Source organism: Mustelus asterias, chromosome 2 (assembly GCF_964213995.1).
Source record: "Mustelus asterias chromosome 2, sMusAst1.hap1.1, whole genome shotgun sequence".
NCBI lineage: Eukaryota > Metazoa > Chordata > Chondrichthyes > Carcharhiniformes > Triakidae > Mustelus > Mustelus asterias.
The window spans coordinates 48,015,304-48,038,380 of NC_135802.1; the positions used below are offsets into that span (position 1 = coordinate 48,015,304).

Genomic DNA, 23,077 nt, shown 5'->3' on the forward strand with positions numbered 1-23,077 from the left:
CAGTCCCAACCATCTGTCAAACTTCTACTAACCACAATTCAGAGTAAACACTGAAAGAGAAATGGGATGGATTTGATCACATATGGAAGGAACACACCACTATGGCCTTTACTGGGGTAAGCCACTGGACAGAGTTTTAATGCCTGGCCTCGGGATTTTCCATAGGTATCTGCAAACACTAACATTTGAAAGATGCCTGCAAACTGTCCTCTCCCTCAAGACATCTGTGGGAAGTGTTTCGATGGTGAAATACAATGTGATCACATCCTTTTTGTGTCCTACGCTATCCAACAAAGTCTTCCCAATACATGTTCAAACTCTTCAGTACAGTACCACAGTCTTGTCTTTCTGAACAAAATCCACCATTATTAATAGTAAACTACCAGTTTCTGAGGCGTATACTCATGAACAATGTGGACGATTTCTAAAATAAATACAATACACAAACAGGAAAGAAGTTTCGCACACCCCTGCTGTCGACAGGTCACAAATTTTATTAAGTGCCTTAATAAAAGAATCAAGGAAGAATGCAATTTGTTGTCATTTTCAAATTCACAAGAGATCATTTAACTTTTTATAAACTTGCAGGTTTGTTTTTAAAAACTAACCAGATGGTAGTGGACTTATAAAGCTTTTTTTATATAATGTCATGGTTTTTGCTTATGCTTCTCGTGATCTGATTTTTGCATGATTTCTTCACTGGAACCCTTAAGCAGATAGTTACAATAAGCTCTTGAGGTGACTTAAAAGCAGCTAATGTATTGATAACTTCCTTGTCATGATGCCTCGAGGCATCACCTTTCATATTCACAAGAAATTGAGAGTAATTGTGATGGCAAAAATACTAAACATAATTCTATAAACATACCAGGAAGATAAGCTATGAATAAAAACAAAAGTAATCAATATATATATATTTTATAAAGAGACAGTAACACAGCAGAATAATTATGGAGTTCAGTGCAAAACATTGCAGCAAAAGCATGCTTCAGGCAAATACTAAAGCTGGTTTCCAGTCTAACTGTTCATAGTAGATTTATTTCAAAATATTTTAAACTCTTTTCGCAGATTACATTAAAGCACGTTCGTTCTGTTCTATGTTTGGCACCAGAGATTTCAAATCGCAGGGTGCAGCTGTCGTCTCTCTGTTGAAATAAAGACTGTTATCGAAATTTGTATCCGGGTCTGTTGACGTCCTCCTGCGCTTTAGAATGAGGTAACCGGCAAGAACCGCACCTGCGACAAAGACAATCACCAGCACCACCACAACGGCAGTCATGCTGTGCGATGGGGTCTCTTTTGGCTGCAAAACTGAAAAAGGAAGCAAAAAAAAACGCAATGAACCTCTAAAGCAATGTCACAAAGGTAAAGGCCGGGACTTTCCCGCCCTGCAATGGTGGGACCCGCCATGAGGACTGTGGCAGGTCAGCCCAAAGTCCATTGTCTTTCAGCGGGACCGGACAATCCCGGTGGGCGGGCAGAGAGGTAAAACCCCAATGTGGTATCCAGAGCTATATCTTCCATTTCCAATCCAAAACTCGAAGAACGTTTCATACCTACTCCCCCCCAAGTCAATCATAAACTAGCCCTATTGCAAGAAAAGAAAGGCAGCACCATGCAGCCAGTGGTTATCACCTTGCCATGTTGGTAACAAAGAGCTAAAGGAGACTGGAGGCACAAATATCCAAGTTTAGAACATAGAACATTACAGCGCAGTACAGGCCCTTCGGCCCTCGATGTTGCGCCGACCTGTGAAACCAATCTAGCCCATCTAACCTACACTATTCCAATATCATCCATCTGTTTATCCAATGACCATTTAAATGCCCTTAATGTTGGCGAGTCCACTACTGCTGCAGGCAGGGCATTCCACGCCCTTACTACTCTCTGAGTGAAGACCCACCTCTGACATCTGTCCTATATCTATCACCCCTCAATTTAAAGCTATGGCCACTCGTGCTAGCTATCACCATCCGAGGAAAAAGGCTCTCACTATCCACCCTATCTAATCCTCTGATCATCTTGTATGCCTCTATTAAGTCACCTCTTAACCTTCTTCTCTCTAACGAAAACAACCACAAGTCCCTCAGCCTTTCCTCATAAGACCTTCCCACCATACCAGGCAACATCCTAGTAAGTCTCCTCTGCACCCTTTCCAATGCTTCCACATCCTTCTTATAATGCGGTGACCAGAACTGTACACAATACTCCAAGTGCGGCTGCATCAGAGTTTTGTACAGCTGCAACATGACCTCCTGGCTCCAAACTCAATCCCTGTACCAATAAAAGCTAACACTCTGCACGTCTTCTTAACAACCCTATCAACCTGGCTGCCAACTTTCAGGGATCTATGCACATGGATACCGAGATCCCTCTGTTCATCCACACTACCAAGTATCTTACCATTAGCCCAGTACTCTGTAATCCTGTTACTCCTTCCAAAGTGAATCACCTCACACTTTTCCGCATTGAACTCCATTTGCCACCTCTCAGCCCAGCACTGCAGCTTATCTCCCTCTGTAACCTGCAACAACCTTCCGCACTGTCCACAACTCCACCGACTTTAGTGTCATTCGCAAATTTACTAACCCATCCTTCTACGCCCTCCTCCAGGTCATTTATAAAAATGACAAACAGCAGTGGCTCCAAAACAGATCCTTGCGGTACACCACTAGCAACTGAACTCCAGGATGAACATTTTCCATCAACCACAACCCTCTGTCTTCTTACAGCTAGCCAATTCCTGATCCAAACCGCTAAATCACCCTCGATCCCATGCCTCCGTATCTTCTGCAATAGCTTACCATGGGGAACTTTATCAAACGCTTTACTGAAATCCATATACACCACATCAACTGCTTTACCCTCATCCACCTCTTTGGTCACCTTCTCAAAGAACTCAATAAGGTTTGTGAGGCACGACCTACCCTTCACAAAACGTTTAAAAAGATCAACAGTTTATTGCCCCATACCACACACTCCCACCAAATGATGAGAGTTTAATTCTCGCTCAACACTCACACTGTTGACAGATTATGTATTTTTTTCATTTTCTGCTTTTAACTTTTTTATGGCACAATTTTGGTGACTTTCACATTTTATTTGTGATTTTCACCATTCTTTGTCCACATGGCCTCACATCTTTGCTGCCAAGAGTGTGTGAGTAAGATTTGTTTCCAGACCATCACAGCAGCTAGAGGATGCCAGGTGCCAACCATGTGACTTTACATTTGATATTCCATTCCTCATCTCCGGGAGATACTCCTGTGCTTAAAGCACCTGAGGTTGGGATTTAAGCAATGAGGTACTAGAACAGTGGCACTAGAATTAGCAATGTTTAGTACCACTTTTCCCCAAGGAGATTTATAAATTTCTGCTGGACTGTTAGGTCCAAGACTAACATCTGAGGTCAGAACCGTAAACTGGCATTTGCTGCACCACACTGGGCTAGACAGCTGGTGTGTGATGGGAAGTAATGCCAACAGCACAGGTTCAATTCCCGTATTGGCTGAGGTTATTCATGAAGGCACCGCCATCTTAACCTTGTCCCTCGCCTGAGGTGTGGTGATCCTCAGGTTAAATCATACCAGTCAGCTCTCCTCCCTCAAAAAGGAAAGCAGCCTATTGTCACCTGGGACTATGGCGACTTTACCTTCACTGTGCTGCGTCAGTTATGTTGGTCAACTCATTCATAATAATCATAAAGAAGTATCTAACTTCTGCCATCCTACTTTCCCAGCAGTAGAATGCTATAGAGTATCAAGGAGATTCTCAGAGTGAATAGAAATGTAGAAAGCAGGGAAAGCAATAATAATTCATTTGCTGCACATAGTTCTTACCTTCCAACCGTGAAGGTGCCTCAGTTAGTTCAACAACTGCAAAGAAGAAATATTGGTTAATTTTCAGTAAACCCCGCATTAAGGAAACTTTTCTCTTGGAAGCGATGGTACCATTTAACTTACTTTTCGGCATTTTGCAAATGAACTGTTTATATACTGTGCACGGAGCATTGTTCCAGAAAGCAGATTGCGAGAACATTTCAACGCAGTTTTCATTTTTCTGACTGGAAGGTTCTCCTTTATTCCAGTTTACAAAATCTACCACGTTGTTATCCAGCCACAACCACTCCTCTGAAATGAGAAACCAAATAGTTAATGCTGTCAATAGGTGCCCAGAATTCTCTCATGCCAAATAGATGCTATTTAGTTTCAACAAAAGACAGCAATGATTTGCATTTATGTAGCACACTCTACAGGAGCATCATCAACAAAATTTAGCACCAGCCACATAAAGAGCTATTGGCGCAGGTTGATCAAAGAGGTAGGTTTTCAGGAGCATCGTAAAGAGGAAAGGGAGTCTTACAAATGCAAGGTTTTATCAGGCTTTTTTTGATATTCTGTCTTTAACTTAGGGAAAAACGAAGGAATGAAGGGGGTCGTGTGACCTGTTCTGAGTTTTGCTGACATCGACCCTGGTTGACTTGCTCATTATAGGTTAAAGTGGAACTCCATTTGCTTTACTGGGAAGAAGGTTCAAGCTATCCACAATTGTAAACTGTCAATAGAGTGGCTTTGCTAATCGTCAACAGACTTTTAAGGCCTGATTTTACCATCAATCGGGCGCAAAAAGTTAGTAAAGTCGGGTGTGAGGCGAGTAGCATGATCCACGCCCACCTCTGCGCCCGTTCCCCCTTTACCAATAGCCGAAAATGGTCACCGTCGGGACCGCACCTGAAACGGCCACGACGTCAATTTAAATGCATTCGCATGTATTTAAATTGACTTAATGGGCTGCACGCCCAAACTTACCAGCACTTCCCCCTTTATGACCGCGTTTGCCCATTCAGATTTGGTGCGAAACAGACATGGTCCGCAAAGGTCCAATCGGGCGTTCCAGCTTCTGCTGAGGTAAGTTCGGAGCTTCCAGTGGCTCTCTGGCTCAGATCGGTATTGGGGGGGAAGGGAGGTGGGTCAGATGGCTCTCTGGTGGGGAGGGAGGGAGGAGGGTCAGATGGCTCTCTGGTGGGGGAGGGGGCAGGGAGGTCTGCTGCCACTCTGCGTGCAATCAGTCAGGGGGAAGGGGGTCAGCTGCCACTCTGAGTGTGATTGGTGGGGGGGAAGGGGAGCAGGGGGCCACGATTGGTCTGGGTAGCGGGGGGCGGGGTTGGGGGATAAGGAGGTCAGTTATGTTGTGGGGATGGGGCAATATCTGTGGGGGCCAGGTGGAAGCATTATCCGGCTCAGGAGCAACGTGGCTGGGGAGCTTTTTTTACTGTGTGTGCGCAGTTGAAGGCTCCGATCGGAGCTGCAGTGTTTCGGGCATATTAAGCCCCACCCATAGGCTTTGCAATGCGATGCAGAATTGCTGCAGGGTGCAAATGGGGGCACCTGAGAACGGATCGAAAAGTCGGATCTGAAACATTCCCAGTTTCAAGTCCGCCTCGCACTGAGAATTAAAATGGTAAAATAGGGCCTTTAGTCTCCAAGTCCTGGGATTTGTTAGGAATGTCAGGATTATTAAAGTTATTCTTTAAACTGCCCTGTTAATTAAAAGATAGAATGAAGTTGATCAGCTAAAGGTTAGCTAATTAACATTTCTACGTGGATAAAAGGCCTAAGTGATTCATAATGCCATGGAAATGAAATTTGAGAGGGGAAGAAACCATCGTAGGATCAGGTTACAGGTTTTCCTAAAAGATAGTTACTGAAACTCACAGAAACAGCCAGCCTGCAAGAGTCCAAGATAGACTAGACAGATAGCGGGCATGATTCACCCAGATTGGAGCTAAGTGACCACGCCAGTGGGAAAACAGGAGTGTTTTCCACTGGCACTGGCAGCACCTGTCAGGTGGAATTTCCAGGCGGTGGGTGGGGTTGGTGACAGGGTGGATGGAACCCAGCCCACCTTTAAAAGCCAACCTAGTGTTCCCTTTAATATATCTGAAAGGCGGGTGGAAGCAGATTTGATAACAACTTGTGAAAAGGAATGGGCAAATGCTTCAAAAGGAGAAGGAATAATGGACTATAAGGAAGTAACTAATATAAAGATTTTTTTGAAGAATTGGCACAGGCACAATGGGCCTCCTTCTGTACTGTGTTGTTCCATAATTACATGATTAGACATAATTACATCAGAGATTTAGCATTTGAGGCACTTGCTCAATGTTTTACACTTCCAGATAACTCCTTCACAGTTAGTACTGGAAACTGTAATTTTGGCTCCAAGGAGCAGTGCTTGATTAGAAAGATTTTTACCTTCAATGTTTTTGTACAGTCCTATCCAGAAAGCTGCTGCCTTGTCAGCCAATATTTCTATTGTGTGAAGTAAAAATAAGCTTTCTGCAGCGCTGTCTATGCTTACTAATGAAGCTCCTGTAAAAAGAAAATAAAGATATATTTTCAATCAAGTGTGAAAAGGAGAAGGAATTGAACCACTCATCAAGCAAGACTGATTAATGCACATTTTGCAATCTACTAGGAATTATTGAGATCAGCCCTTTTTAAATGGCTCATTAAAAATATTTACAGGTCCGTTGGGCAATAATTACGTTTTTGATATCCATTTTCAGCAAACAAAGCAACCGCTAAGATTGCGCTAATTCACGGATACTAAATAAACAAAACGTTGTACAGACGATGGTAGTTGTACAAACGCAAAATACTGCAGGTGCTAGAATTTGAAAATCAACCCTGGAAATACACGGCAGGACTGTCAGCATCTGTGGAGGGAGAAACAGAATTATCCTTTCATTTTGATGACCTTTCATTAGAACCTGGAAAGGTTAGAAATGGTTCTGTGCAAATGAAAGAAGGGAAGGTGGGATGAAGAAGTAAAGAGACGGCCTATAATAGGGTGCAAGACAGTAAAGATTAAAGGACAAAATAGTTGATGACTCAAGGCCAGAGAGAGTGGTTATGGGCCAAGGAAAGAAACAAGAGCGGTGATGTGAATAGCAGGATGATGAACAACTATCATCTGAAAGCAGGGAAAAAATATGGTACATTGGGAAGACCATGCAGACGCTACGACAACGGATGAATGAACACTGTCGGGGGACACTTCAGCAGTCAAGGGCATTCAGCCTCTGATCTTCGGGTGAGCATTCTCCAAGGCGGCCTTCACGACACACGACAACGCAGAATCACTAAGCAGAAACTGATAGCCAAGTTTCGCACACATGAGGACGGCCTCAACCGGGATCTTGAGTTCATGTCACACTATCTGTAACCCCCATGACTTGCCTGGGCTTGCAAAATCGCACTAACTGTCCTGGCTGGAGACAATTCACATCTCTATAACCTGTGCTTAACCCTCTCTCCACTCACATTGTCTGCACCTGTAAAGACTTGATTACCTGTTAAGATTCGTATTTCAACCATTATCTTGTAATTGAGTTTGTGTCTATATGTGCCCTGTTTGAGAAACAAATCCTGCACTCACCTGATGAAGGAATAGTGCTCCGAAAGCTTGTGCTATCAAATAAACCTGTTGGACTTTAACCTGGTGTTGTGAGACTACTTACTTATAAGGAAAGGTTGGGCAAGGGTCTCTATCCATTGAAGTTCAGAAGAATGAGTCAGGATCTCATTAAAACATACAAGACCCTGAGCATATTTGACAGGGTTGATGCTGAGAAGATGTTTTTCCCTCTCGGGGAGACTAGAACTAGGGGGCACAGCTTAAAAAAAGGGGGAGAGCGATTCTCTGGCCACGTTGTGCTTGGTACAAATCCCATTATTTTAAGAAAATACCAGGAGAGCCCTTGAATAGGATTTGTGCTGGGCGCCAAACAGTTCACCGTGTTCCTGGGCTGTCCCGGCAAAAGTAAACAGGTTCACACCCAGTGAGGACATGGATTATGATTCATTTAAATCGATTTTAATATGCAAAATCAGCTTGACACCGAATCTTTTGGGAATGTGCAATGTGCCCACCTGGTGGCATGATGTGGCGCTGGCAGGAATCACTACTGGAGATTAGACATGATGACCATGCCAATGGCTCCGAGGCCATTGTATCCCTCGGGTGGTCAGGGACATGGCTGCTGGCAGTGCTTACCAGGCCAGCTATCTATGTCCGGGGAGAAGGGGAGAAACATGCTGTCAATGAGGAGGGGGGTCCCAATGTCCATCGGCGATGGGGGGTTCTTTAATTTCACTTTGAGATCGGGGTAAAAAGCGTGCCCCAATCTCCGTGAAGTCGGGCTTGCTTGCCTGTCTAGGGCCCGCCCCTTGTAATGATGCTACAAAACACACCCCCTTTCAAAACAATGGCAAAGTGTGGGAAGATCTCATCGGGAATATTGCCTGTTTCTCTGGAGAAACACATCAGTTTTCTGATTGAACCTGACACTTTTTCGGAGAATTCTGCCCAAGAAGTCTCCCATTTAACTTGGAGATGAGAATTCTTTTTTTCTCTCAAAGGGTTGTTAATCTATGGAATGCTCTTCCCCAGGGAGCAGGGGAGGCAGGGACATTGAATATTTTTAATGCAGAGTTAAATAGATTCTCAATTGATAAAGAGTCAAAAGGGTATAGAATCAAGAATCATAGAATCCCTACAGTGCAGAAGGAGGCTGTTCAGCCCATCGAGTCTGCACCGACTCTCTGACAGATAGCTCTGATGGGGGAGATGGGAAAGTAGAGTTGAGGCCACAATCAGATTAGCCATTAACTTATCAAATGGCGGAACAGATTCGAGGGGCTGAATGGTATCTTCTTGCTTCTAATTCTTATGTTCATATATTTATATGTATGATTGACAGAGATGGATGGTGGAGTGGCAGTGATTAAGTCTGCGTGCTGCAGTTCATTGGGAGCAGTAATTTCAATTATAAAAGGACAATCACTGTAATTCTGAACATTTACTTGGAATCCGTGCTCTGCTGGTTAGACATTGATTCATTTGGCAAGTTTTCAATCTTCACTTATCTTTTCAAAGCAGGTAAAGGGGAAGTTAGTTTGTGAAATGTTGTGATTTCACATCGACTTCGAGCAAAGTACTCACCAAGGCGTATGCAATGAAGACTCGCTGCAGCCCAGTTTTTTGTACTTGATGTTTCAAATAAGTAGCAATGGCCATAGAATGGGACCCAAGAATTAGATAGCGCTGAATCTGGGCACTTTCCAGGAAGTTGAGGTGGATCAATGGGTGGTTTCACTGACAAAAAAACAATATTAAAAATTATTCTTGCTGGTTGCTCTGATCTGATAGTGGCTTCAGCTAAAGCAGTTAATCAATTAGGTTTTATTCACATTTTAAAAAGAAAATTATTCTTCTACTTTTCCATTTAACATGCACCAATTTCCAGTTGAAAGGAAGGCCAAATGATCTATTAGCCCTCTGCCATTGCTGTGTTTTTACAGGAAGTGCATGAAAGCGGGTCCCAAGTTGAATCGGTCTGCAACTTTGTCAGTCACCCCCAACACACTACAGGGAAAAAAATCAGGGGCAAGATTCTCCAGCCTTCCAGCCGCATGTTTCCCGCCGGCAGGAGGTGGCGCGTTGTTTGCTAGTGGTGGGATTCTCTGGTCCCACCGCAGTCAATGGGAATTCTTATTGACGTCACCTCACGCCGGCGGGAATCCCACTGGCGTGAACGGTCGGAGAATTCTGGCCCCAGTGATTGCTTATAAGTTGCTACCTTATCCCCTAATATTTGCAAATGGTGTTGAAGATTCATGTGCACACTGCCAATGGGAATGTCTTGGTAAAGCATCGAGTGACTGCCAACAACATGCAATCAGATCATAATAGTAATCAGCCATTTTTAAACAGCATTCCCCAGCGTATTCTCTCTCTCAACCTTTGGCAAATGAATACAACATTAAAGAACATTAACTAGCCCTGCCCCAACATGCTATCTGAAGGAATCATGAACTACTTACAGGTTAGTTACATACGAATATACAAACATAAGAATTCGGAGCAGGAGTAGGCCACTCGGCCCTTGAGCCTGCTCTGCCATTTGATATAATCATGACTGATCTGACTATAATTGCAACCAGACATTCCTGCTTACCGATAACCTTTCACGCCCTTGTTAGTCAAGAATCCATACAGCTCTGCCTCAAAAATATTCAAAGATTCTGCTTCCATTCTCTTTTGAGGAATGGAGTTCCAGAGACTGGCGAACCTCTGAGAGAAGAAAAATTCTCCTTGTCTTAAATGAGCAACCCTTTATTTTTAAACAGTGACCTCCAGTTCCAAATTCTCTGACAAGAGAAAACATCCTCTCCACATCCACCCGATCAATACCCCTCAGGACCTTAAAGGTTTTGATCAAGTCGCCTCTTACTCTTCGAAACTCTAGTGGATACAAACCTAACCTCTGCAACCTTTCCTCATAAGACAACATGCCCATTCTGGTACTAGACCAGTCAACCTTCTCTCACGCATTTACATCTTTCCTTAAATAAGGAGACCAATACTGTACACAGTACTCCAAATGAGATCTCAACAATGCCGTATACAGCTGAAGAATGGCATAGATAGGGTTGACAGTCAGAATCTTTTTCCCAGAGTTGAAATGTCTAATACTAGGCAGCATGCATTTAAGGTGAGAGGGGGAAAGTTCAAAGGAGATGTAAAGGGCAAGTTAAAAAGTAAAGTAAAATTTATTTATTAGTCACGAGTAAGGCTTACATTACCACTGCAATGAAGTTACTGTGAAATTCCCCTAGTTGCCACAGTCTGGCACAGTTCACGTCAATGCACCTAACCAGCATGTCTTTCAGAATGTGGGAGAAAACCGGAGCACCCAGAGGAAACACATGGGGAGAACATGCAAACTCTACACAGACAGTAACCCAAGCCAGGAATCGAACCTGAGTCCCTGGCTCTGTGAAGCAGCAGTGCTCACCATTGTGCTACCATGCTGCCTGTGCCACAGAGAGTGGTGGGTGTCTGGATCACGCTGTGAGGAGTGGCGGTGCAGGCAGATATGACAGAGGTGTTTAAGGGGCTTTTAGATAAGCACATGCATATGCAAGGAATAGAGGGATGTGGACTAAGGGCAGGCAGAAGGGATTAGTTTAATTTGGCGTCATGTTCGGTATATCGTAGGCCAAAGGGCCTGTTCCTGTGCTGTACTGTTCTATGTTCTGTGATTATAACAGTGACTCCTAGTTCGAGATTCTGCAGCAAGAGGAAACATCCTCTCCATGTCCACCTTGTCAGTACCCTTCAGGATCTTAAAGGTTTTGATCGAGTCACCTTTTATTCTACTAAATTCTAGTGGATACAAACCTAATCTCTCCAACCTTTCCTTGTAAGACAACCTACCTATTCCTGGAATTACTCTAATAAACCTTCTCCAGACTGTTTCCAATGCATTTATATCTATCCTTAAATAGGGAGACCAATACTGACACAATACTCCAGATGTGGTCACACCAAAGCCCTGTACAACTGACGCATCAGCTCCTGACTTTTACAATCAATTCTCCTCACATTATGTGGAGACGCCAGCATTGGACTCCTCACATTAAACAATAACATTCTAGCAGCTTTCCTAATTACTTGCGGTACCTGTCCACTAGTCTTTTGTGATTCATGCATTAGGAGACCCAGATTCTGGGCAGAACAGTGGCACAGCGGTTGGGCGGCATGGTGGCACAGTGGTTAGCACTGCTGTCTCACAGCCCGGGTTCCATTCCAGCCTCTGTCTGTGGGGAGTTTGCACATTCTCCCCATGTCTGCGTGGGTTTTCTCTGGATGCTCCGGTTTCCTCCCACAGTCCAAAGATGTGCGGGTTAGGTTGATTGGCCATGCTAAATTGACCCTAGTGTTGGGGGGATTAGCAGGGTAAATATGTGGGATTACGGGAATAGGGCCTGGGTGGGATTGTGGTCGGTGCCGACTCGATGGGCCAGCTGGCCTCCTTCTGCACTGTAGAAATTCTACGATTCTTCTGTACCTCAGAGCTTTGCTGTCTCTCACCATTTAAATATATTTTTTTACTCTTTTCATTTGCCCACATTATACTCCATTTGCTATATACTTGCCCACTTGCTTAATCCTATCTGTCTCTTTGTAGCTTCCTTACATCCTCTTCACAATTTACTTTTCTACCTATCTTTGTGTTGTCAGCAAATTTAGCAACCATACCTTCAGTCCCGTCATCTGAGTCATCTATATAAATTGCAATAAGTTGAGGCCCCAGCACTGATCCCTGTAGCACACCATTTGTCACATCTTCCAACATGAAAAGTACCCATTTATCCCTACTCTTTGTTTCCTGTTAGTAAGCCAATTTTCTATCCATGCCAATACGTTACTTACTAAACCATCAGCTTTTATTTTCTGCAATTACCTTTGATGCAGTGCCTTATCAAATGCCTTCTGGGAATCTAAGTTCCATGCATCTACCGGTTCCCCTTTATCCACAGCACATGTGATTTTTTTCAGAAGAATTTCAATAAATTGGTTAAAAATGATTTCCTTTTCACAAAACTACATTTGACTTGGCATGATTGCCTTGAATTTTTCCAAGTGTCCTGCTATTACGGCTGGAATTTTCTGGCCAATCACATCCCGGCACCGTTGCAAGCGAGGACAGAGAATTTGGCACTCAGCTAACCCCCTGTTCACTGCAGCGGGACCAGGGAATTCCGCTGGTGTGAATGGCCAGAAAACTCCAGCCTACATCTTTAATGATGGCTTCTAGCATTTTCCCTGCGACAGATATTAGGTTAACTGGCCGATATTTTCCTGCAGTGCGCGGACCCACCAATTTGCTTAATACCACTTCCCTGATTGTACTTCCCTCGATTCCATTTCCTGATTTACTGCTATTTCGGGGATGTTACTTGTGTCTTCTATGGTGAAGACCAATGCAAAAATATTTTTTTAATTCGTCCACCATTGGCCTACTTTCCATTACTAATTCCCTGGATGCACTTTCTATAGGACCAACGTCCACTTTGTTAACTCTTATCTTATTTAACTATCCATAAAAACTCTTACTTTTTGTTTTTATATTACTGGCTAGCTTTCTCTTATGCTCTAGCTTTTCCTTCTCTTTTGGCTGGCTTGCCACGGTAGAGCTGGAATATCCCAGCCAATATCTTCTTTATAATAATGCAGTGAGAACTGCACACAGTACTCTTAAGTATGATCCAATCAAGGTTTGATACAGGTTCAGTGTAACTTTTCAATTTTCAATTCTTTCTCTCTATAAATAATGCCTAGTGCTTTGTTTTCTTTATTTATAGCCTTGTGGACCAGGGTCACAACTTTTAGTGGATTGATGTACAGCTATTCTGATATTCCTTTGTACCTCAACCCACCCAGACTTGAATTTTCCAAATAATAAATGATCTCCCTATTTTTCCTACATAAATGTCTCACCTTTACCTGTGTTGAATTTCATTTGACATTCTGCAGGTTTATTAATGCCCTCTTGTAATTTGTGGCTGTCCTCTTTAGAATTGCCTCTCTGAATAAGTACCCTTTACTCTTACTCTTTCAGTCTTGAAACCAGTTATTAATCCATTTCCCTTCTTGTCCCCTGACTCCACATTCTCTGACCTTATTCATTAGTCTATTATGGGGCATCTTATGAAGGGCCTTCTGAAATCCAGATAAATTAAATCTACTGCATTATCATTGTCCAATCTCTCTGTTACCGCCTCAAAATGTTTACTAAGATTTTCCGCTTTGAAATTCATGCTGACTATTCATCATCACGTTTCTCAAATGTTAATGGACTTGCTCATCTCATTTACCCAGTCGCAGCTAAGAGAGATCATTTAAATGTAGCATTAACTAACAAAATAGCATGTGGCCTCTTCAATGGTTGCTAGCTGTTAATTTAATTGTCAGAGTCTTTACGATCCTTGGGGAGGCCATTTCCAGTGCATGGAGCGTGACAACTCTTTTACAAAAATGGCATCTTCCACTAAAGGCAGGCTAAATCAGTGTTGACACTTAAGGCACCACCCTGGTCACTTCAGAGGCTCTTTAGCATGGTAACTGGAGAAAATTATCCCCCTGGCTTATCGTGAGGTAAATTTTGAAACAATGTGCTTATAGAAACTACAAACACAAATTAAAATGTATCTTTGTTTTGATATTGGTGCTGATATTCCCTTTATTAATGAGAAAAAACAATGACTGCTTAACAAACATGCAAAAATTAGCTTGTGTTATTAATTTATTATTTTGAAGTTAATAAAATTTAGATTGAAAAGCATGTTTATCACAAACTATTTATCGTGGGCAATATATTTCTTACCAGAAGATATTTTACAAGCGGCATAATATTCATCATTGCAATCTGAAGTTTCCCAACTTCCATCCAGATTCATGAAGACACATCCATCATTGATCTTGGGTTCTCCAGCCTTCCATTTGGAATAGCGCAGTCTCCACCCGTCAATCCACCTGTACTGTCTTGAAGTCTGAAAATATTTCAATTTTAAAATGTTGCATCACATTCCTCAATCATTTGTATTTTTGTGCTTATTGTTGCTTATACAGTTTGAGGATAAGGGATAAACCAACAAAGACTGCAATGAGGAAAAGTTTCTTCACCTAGGGAATGGTAAGCCTGTGGAATTCTCTACCACAGAAAGTGGTTGAGACTATAACATTGTATGTTTTCAAGAAGGAGTTGGATATAGCTCTTGGTGCTAAAGAGATCAAAGGATATGGAGGGAAAGTGGGAACAGGTGACTGACAGCGCGCCCGGACGTGAAACAAAAAGCAGAAAGCGGAGAGAGCGGCTCTCTGACATTCATCCTCTGGTCGGAGGCAGGGTGGGGGGGTGGGAGAGGAGGTGGGAGGGGAGGAGGTGTGATGTCTCATCCTCTGGGGGGGGGGGTGGGAGGGGAGGGGGTGTGACCGATCATCTCCTGGGGGGGGCGGGGGGAGGAGAGGGGGTGTGACCGATCATCTACTGGGGGGGGGGGGGGGGGGGAGGAGGAGGAGAGGGAGTGTGACGTCTCATCCTCTGGTCAGGGGAGGTGTCCACTGCCAGTCTGTGGCCGATGCCTCCCCCCCCTCCCCCCCCTGACCAGAGGATGAGATGTCACACCCTCTCTCCTCCCCCCACCTCCCCACCCCTCCCACCCACCCCCCTCCCACCCCCGCCCGGGATGATCGGTCACACCCCCTCCCCTCCCACTCCCCCCCCCCCCCCCCACCCCCAGAGGATGAGACGCCAGACCCCCTCCCCTCCCACCCCCTCCCGCCCCGACCAGAGGATGACCTGGGTCAGAGAGCCGTTGCAGTCTCTGACCCCGTTTTTCGGAGGCTGCAGCAGCGACTTCAGACTTTTTTGCAGGTCGGTAACAGTGCGGACACGGATCGGGCCAGAAGACAGTAAAGTGGAATTTGGCGGTAGAGTTGGGCACCCGGTTCATTAAGTCGATTTAAATGCATGTAAATCGTCGGGCTGCCCGATTCAGGCGCGGGCCGGACCCGCGCCCGAATCGGGTGTCAGTAAAGGCGCGATCTGCTCGGATTCGGGTGCAGATCACGTTAAAGGCCCGACGCCCAACTTTACCATGATTTCGGGCGTGAAGTTTTGGTAAAATCAGGCCCTGGGACTTTTTTCCCCGCAGCACAGGAGACTTAGAGGTGATCTTATAGAGGTCTATAAAATAAGGGGCATAGATCAGCTAGGTAGTCAACATCTTTTCCCAAAGGTAGGGGAGTCTAAAACTAGAGGGCATAGGTTTAAGATGAGAGGAGAGAGATACAAAAGGATCCAGAGGAGCAATTTTTTCATACAGATGGTGGTGAGTGCCTGGAACAAGCTGCCAGAGGTAGTAGTAGAGGCAGGTACAATTTTGTCTTTTAAAAAGCATTTCAAAGTTACATGGTTAAGATGGATATAGAGGGAAAAAGGCCAAACACGGGCAACTGGGACTAGCTTAGTGGTTTAAAAAAAATGGGGAAGTATGGACAAGTTGGACCGAAGGGCCTGCTTCCATGCTGTAAACCTCTGTGACTCTATAAAATCCAAAATGCTGTTGGCATTCTTTTACTGTGGATTTAATTTACTGGCAAGTCCTGCCACTGGAGTCAAAAACAAGAGGTGATCCTGCTTCCATGTATGATAGTACCCAAAGTGGCACATTACTGGAGGTACCCAATGAAGGGATCATTACCAGAGGGCCACTCTGTGGGCCATGAACTGCTCATCATAGAGGATCCCCCACCCACTGGGAAGCCACCAGGTCGTTTTCACACATGGCAACAGGCTCTCCCTATGTAGACAAAGCACCTAAGTGATGGGAGGTGGCCCTTAATTGGCTACTAAGTGGCTCAATTGGCCACCAGGCAGACAGCCACCTCTTCCCATCTCCCCTTACTGGCACTGTAGTGCAGGTTTGGGAAGGCATCAGGTACCCTTCCTAATATCTTGCTTGAAATTATATCAGTCCTGCAGTCTCCCAGCCTGTCACCAAAGGGCAGGGATAATTCAACATTGCATCTAACTCACTTGGAACATTTAGGAAATAAATCCCAAGTCCCTTTGTCCATTCATAATATGTTGTGCTTTTCTATTCAGTGTACACCTGCCCTCTTCATGTTTTCTCCGTATTAAACTGCATTGGTCACCTGTCCCCTCAAGCTGTTAACTTCTGCCCTCTTCTCTTTCTGTCAGATCTATCCGTTGTGCACACAGAAGTGGACCAGGCACTGACCCCTAGGGCAACATCAATTTTAAGCCTCCTTCAATGCATTTGTGTAAACTGCAAACATAGGACAAAGGATCAAGGTGAAACCATTCAGCCCTTTGAGCCTGCTCCACCATTCCATCAGATCGTGGCCAATCAAAACCTCACCTTTTTCGCCTGCACCTCATAAACTTGACTCCCTTTCTATTGAAAATCCATCTGGCTCAGACTTATATGAATTCAATTACCCAGCCTTCACTGCTTTCTGTGCAAGGAAATTCCACAGACTAACAGCCTCCTGAGGGAAAAAAAATTCTCCTCATCTCTGTCTTATAAGTGAGATCTTATTCTTTAACAAATTTATGGTCTGGAAGGCATTGTCTTGTAGGGTGATGGAAGCAGATATGATGGTAACTTTCAAAAAGGAATTTGATAGAAACTTGAAGAAGAAGCATTTGCAAGGTTATGGGAGGAGAGTATGAAAGTGAGATTAATTGGAGAGATCTTTCAAAGATCCACCACAGGCACTATGGGCCGAATTGCCTCCTTCTGTGCTGTATTGTTCCACGATTTCATGAGACATTCAAGAGCTGGGAGCAGTACGCCACACAAGGAGAAACATCCTCTCAGCATCCACCCTGCCAAGTCCCCTCAAAGACTTGTACATTTCAGAAGATAGCCTCCCATTCTTATAAACTCCAATGGGTATTGATTCAACCTATTCAACTACCAGGACTTGATTGATTGAGTTATAAGGAGAGGATGAATAGACTGGGGCTTTTCTCTCTGGAGCGTAGGAGGCTGAGGGGTGACCTTATAGAGGTCTATAAAATAATGAGGGGCATAGACAAGGTAGATAGTCAATATCTTTTCCAAAGGTAGGGGAGTCTAAAACTAGAGGACGTAGGTTTAAGGTGAGAGGGAGAGATACAAAAGTGTCCAGAGGGGCAATTTTTTCACACAGAGGGTGGTGAGTGTCTGGAACAAGCTGCCAGAGGTAGTAGTAGAGGCGGGTACAATTTTATCTTTTAAAAAGCATTTAGATAGTTACATGGGTACGATGGGTATAGAGGGATATGGGCCAAATGCGGGCAATTGGGATTAGCTTCGGGGCTTAAAAGAAAAAGGGCGGCATGGACAAGTTGGGCCAAAGGGCCTGTTTCCATGCTGTAAAGCTCTATGACTCTAACTTTTCTTTATAAAATGAGTCCCTCTTCCCAGAAATAAGTTTACCAGTCCTCTGAACTGATTCTGCTCTGACTCAGGGTCATCCAGACTTGAAACGTCAGCTCTATTCTCTCTCCATAGAACCTGTCAGACCTGCTGAGATTTTCCAGCATTTTCTGTTTTTGTTTCGGACATTCTCCCGTGTCTGTGTGGGTTTCCTCCGGGTGCTCTGGCTTCCTCTCACAGTCCGAAAGACATACTGGTTAGATCCATTGGCCATGCTAAATTCTCCCTCAGTCTACCCGAACAGGCGCCGGAGTGTGGCGACCAGGGGATTTTCACAGTAACTTCATTGCAGTGTTAATGTAAGCCTACGAGTGACACTAATGAATAAACTTATATTCTAATCCCCTTTTCAATAATCAGCAGAATTCCATTTGCCTACATAAACACTTGCTGTACCTACACTCTAACCTTTTGTGATTCATATAAGGACACCCAGACTCCTCTGTACCACCAATCTTTGCAATCTCTCTCAAATTTAATAGTATACAGCTTTCCTATTCTTTCCCGCTCTTTCTCTATACTGCTTCCAGTTCCTCAATGTCTTATAAAATTATGGAACAATACAGTACAAAAGGAGGCAATTAGACCCTGGTGTCTGTGTTGGATCTTTGAAAGATCTCTCCAATTAGCCTTACTACCATGCTCTTTCCTCAAAGCCTTGTAAATATTTCCTCTTCAAGTCTTTATCCAAATCCTTTTTTAAATTTGCCATCAAATCTTCTTCCACCACCCGATCAGGCAATGCATTCCAGACCATAAAATCTCACTGTGCTGAAAAGCTTTCCTCACTTTGCCTCTGGTTGTTTTGTCATTTACTCCTTTGTGCTTGGAGACCAGAACAGGCATGCTGTGACCAGAGGATTGTACAGTTGATAAGAAATTTCTCTTATTTGTAGGCGGCCATCTTGGCTCCATGGTTCAACTTGCTATTGTCTCTGTGGATTACAGCTCTGCATTGTTTGGACATGTCCAGCATCAAATCTAGTAAGCTTGCTCGATCACCTTCCCCATAGTTACGTCAAAACTATTGATAGAATCTATATGGTTTCCTTCCCATAAGAAAGATGATAATGTCATTGTCCACAGTAAATTTTATCTGCCATTGACCTGCCCACATACTTGTCCATCTTACTCTGCAATCTTTGAGTTGCTTCTGCTGCCCCTTCTAGTTTGGGATCATCAGCAGGTTTGATCACTTGGTTTTGAATTTCTGTATCTACATCACTTAGATTAATGAAAAATAGTGGCAATCACAAGAATCCACTCCGTTCTCCCCCCACCCCCTTCCCTCCCCCGCAGCCAAAATTCAGACTTGTGCTCATTATTTTCCATGCTTCAACCAGATTCTTATCCATTCTCAGGGATTGCTATGAATCCTCTTACAGCTTAAATTTGATGTATACCTCTGTCAAATGTATTTGAAAGTATGGTGCAGAGTGCTGGCAGAAATCAATATCTTTAGAAGTATAGTGCATTTCCATTTTTCTCCCGCTAACATGTGTGCTACTTGTTTCTTACCTCGTTGCCATTCAATCCAATCCACAGCTTTTGTGCTAATTTTGAAGCTTCTAATATGAGGAAGGAATGTTCAAAGCCATTTGTGATACTGACAATCTGGGCATCCTCGGCCTCACAAACTTTACGAGCATCTTGCCATTTCAGCTTGACCGTAATTATTTTGTATGAATTGTTGGCATACTTAATGTAGTTTGATGGTGCCACGGTTGTGGGCCCTAACATTAAGGCACGATCTGTGGAAAGAATCAGATTCTACACTTATTATTTCCATTCAGATATGTATGGATACAATTTATTTTATGATGTCAAGGTGATGTTCAATTCACCCAAATTGATTTAGTAAACTTAGAATGTATTATGAGGCACTTGGGTAACTGCGATGATGGGGTTGATTTTCTGGGTGTACACAGCCAGCAATAAGCCTTTCTCAATACCAATGCAGGTCAGGAAGCTACAGGTTCACTGACCATGATATGCTCTTTGTTGATATAAATGAATCCCTAAATTTCCAAAATATGAGGTTCATAGGCAAGCACATCAATGCTTTTTTGCTGCATCTTAAAAGTGATCACGCTCCAATCAGAAAAATAAATGATAAAGTTCTTCATGGAGATGTTCTTTAAAAAGTATTCCAATTCTAATTCTCTGATATGGTTATGCATTGTATACTTAAAAAGTAATGGCTGCCCATCTCCACCTCTTCCTCCTCCTGTTCCACATCATCTATAACTTGCCTTTATTCAGAATCATCAACGTTGAGAGCATGCAAGAGTCTTTACAGCTGAGAGGGGAAGAGGAAATAAATAAGACCAGTCCATCTCTCATGGCATTGCATAGTAAAACTCAAGGTGAAAGGTAGTCCTCAGCTCAAACAGAGCAGAAAACTAACTGAACCAAGGTGGGGAATGGAGGAAGATAAAGAAAGAGGAGATAGGGTTGGGAGAAGGAAAGGAGAAAATGAAAAAGGAGGGAAGGAAAGGGAAGAGAAATCAAAATGGTGAAGGGGAGGAGGGGAAGAAGGTGAAGAATGAAGGAAGGGAATAGTGTGGAATGGGATAGGCAGGAAAAGGAGATGGAAAGATGAGGGAGGGAAGGTACCAGGAGTGGAGAGAGCTGGGAAGAAGGAAAGTGGAAGGGGAAAATAAGTGATGAGGTGAATATAGAGGGTATCAGGAGAGGAGACAAGACCGAGAGAGCAGTGGTGCTGAGGAAGGGTAGTATAAAAGGCTCGGGTGGAAGATGGAGGATAACATTAGTAAGCACCCCACAGAAGCTAATCTGTTCAGTACGAGCTTGAAAAATAATTCAAGTAACAATTCTTCATGCTGTGAACTGCACAAATAGGATAATGAAGAATTTTTAACTAAGCTGAACTGGTCTTCCAGTATAAGGTTTGCACACAGTCTTATTTTTTTCAGCTCATTTACCAGATACATTGAGATTATTAATAAGTTGTCCTGAAATGTCATACAAAATGCTCACCTTTGTACTTTTGACATATAAAGCCTCTTTTAAGATCACAGTAGTCATCCCTCCAAGTTCCAATATTGTTATTTGCATTTGCAATCACAGTCACACAGTCAGTTGCCCATATAGCAAAAGCAAAAAAATAAGAGTCAGCACCTAACACCAGTAAGCTCCTGAAACAATTACTAACCATAATTACTAATTAATCCATGGATGCCAGACAAAAACTGATTGATGTGTCCTGCAAATATCACAGATCAAGTTGTGTGGCACATTATCAAAGAACTTATTACAAGTCAGGCAGTATTTTATATTACACAGGAAGTAATGGACTTATGAAATTAAGGTACTGGAGAAACACGATGAAGTGAATGTGATGAATAAGTTCAAATACAGTCAGAAATATTTCTGGAGATAATTGCTGAAGAATATGAGAAGACAAAGAACTGGAATTCCTAATTAATATTCTAATTTTCTACTGCCATGTGGTGAAGCTCACTTGGTAGGGGCAATTATCTGAAATGTGCAGACTTTAAATGGGTAGCAAATGCAGAAACCATGCTCTGTGTGTAAAAAATAAAGATACAATTAGAGATAATTAGGTTAAATTCAGGTATAGTTAAGCCATTACATTTTAAGAAAAAAACCTTAATACAAATGAATTTAATATGTGATCACTCCTCTGAAAAGCAGAAAAGTTTCTGTCCAGATATCTCTGTAAGAAGTCTCACAACACCAGGTTAAAGTCCAACAGGTTTATTTGGTAGCACAAGCCACTAACTTTCGGAGCACTGCTCTTTCATCAGGTAAATGGGAGTTCTGTTCACAAACAGGGCACAGAAAGACACAAACTCAATTGACAAAATTATGGTTGGAATGCGAGTCTTTACAGGTAATCAAGTCTTAAAGGTACAGACAATGTGAGTGGAGAGAGGGTTAACCACAGGTTAAAGACAGGTTAAAGCAGCGCTCCAAAAGCTAGTGGCTTGTGCTACCAAATAAACCTGTTGGACTTTAACCTGGTGTTGTGAGACTTCTTACTGTGTTTACCCCAGTCCAACGCCGGTATCTCCACATAACGGATATCTCTGCACAGAGATAATTCTGGCAACTTGGTTAAAAACTGTAGTTAATGACCATCAACTAAAAGCTACTGGAATGTTGTTAAAAGCTCCTTATACATGAGTACCCAAAACACTATAATGAGAAAAACAGAATATTTAGGGTCTATCTATTTTATAAAATCATAAAGCTTTACAGTATAGAAAGAGGCCCAATGGCCCATCATATCTGTGACAGTTATCAAACACCTATCTATTCTAATCACATTTTCCAGCACTTGGTCCATAGCCTTGTGAGTTATTGTGTTTCAAGTTCTCATCTAAATGCTTCTTAAATGTTGTGATATAATCCTGATAATGTGTTTCTTAGCAAAAAGAATGTTAAAATGTTTTTAACAGAAATTAGCATCTGTTGGTGAGATAAAGCAGGTCCAGTTTTGTCTGTAACATGGCAACCTTAATGAAGTAAGTTTGAAAAAATAATTTATTGAAAGCTGGTACCAGATAGAACTAGATATCACCAATATCTTGGGCCGGATTCTCCTGCCTTGCCTGCAGCTGGGGTTCTCTGGACCACTGCAGTGAACGGGAGATTTGGCTGAGTGACAAAGTCTCCATTCACTCTAGCAACGGCGATGGCGAATGAACTACCGGTAGAATTCCAGCCCTTGTATACGTCAAAAAAAAATTTTAAATCCAAATATAGTATATCAGCCTTTGTTTTTGCTATATTTAAAATGGACTTTCTGCTGAACCCAACAGGATGATTGCTACAAATCACATGACCACAGGATTGGCCTTATGTTCTGGAAGCTACCAATAGGAGTTACAGGAGCAAAATAATCATTCTTTCATTGTTCCTTTAGAAATCACTGTGCAGAAATGGGGTCACATGACTCAAGTGGCCATTTTGAAATCTCTATAATCCTTTTAAAAGCTGAAAAATCTGCTGAATTACCAACTAATCACTTAGACCCCCAGCAGAACCCCCTAGGTGACCAAGCAGCTGATCTCCATGTCTGAACTCCTCAAGATTGTTGAATTTTAAAAGTCACTGATCTTTGCCTGCCAAACAGTCTAAGCACAGAAATTCTCTCATGCTGCATTGCGTTTCATTACAAGAGTTTTTGTGTTGCTATCTCCAACCAGGAACTCATCTGGACTGAACTC

The 23,077-nt window shown here is 43.0% G+C and overlaps 1 protein-coding gene across 1 annotated transcript in view; it reads right to left on the reverse strand.

The window, feature by feature from the left end:
• Window positions 1–454: 454 nt before the first annotated feature.
• mrc1a (mannose receptor, C type 1a) overlaps window positions 455–23,077 on the reverse strand; it is a 164,133-nt gene continuing 141,510 nt past the window's right edge. Inside the window, exons 23-30 of the mRNA XM_078234598.1 lie at window positions 20,862–20,966; window positions 19,380–19,612; window positions 14,237–14,402; window positions 9,007–9,159; window positions 6,255–6,371; window positions 3,963–4,130; window positions 3,840–3,875; window positions 455–1,311 (exon numbers count right to left, since the gene is read on the reverse strand). Of these exons, the coding sequence (XP_078090724.1) occupies window positions 1,070–1,311; window positions 3,840–3,875; window positions 3,963–4,130; window positions 6,255–6,371; window positions 9,007–9,159; window positions 14,237–14,402; window positions 19,380–19,612; window positions 20,862–20,966 (1,220 nt within the window). The 3' untranslated portion in view covers window positions 455–1,069. The remainder of the gene's footprint in view (window positions 1,312–3,839; window positions 3,876–3,962; window positions 4,131–6,254; window positions 6,372–9,006; window positions 9,160–14,236; window positions 14,403–19,379; window positions 19,613–20,861; window positions 20,967–23,077) is intronic.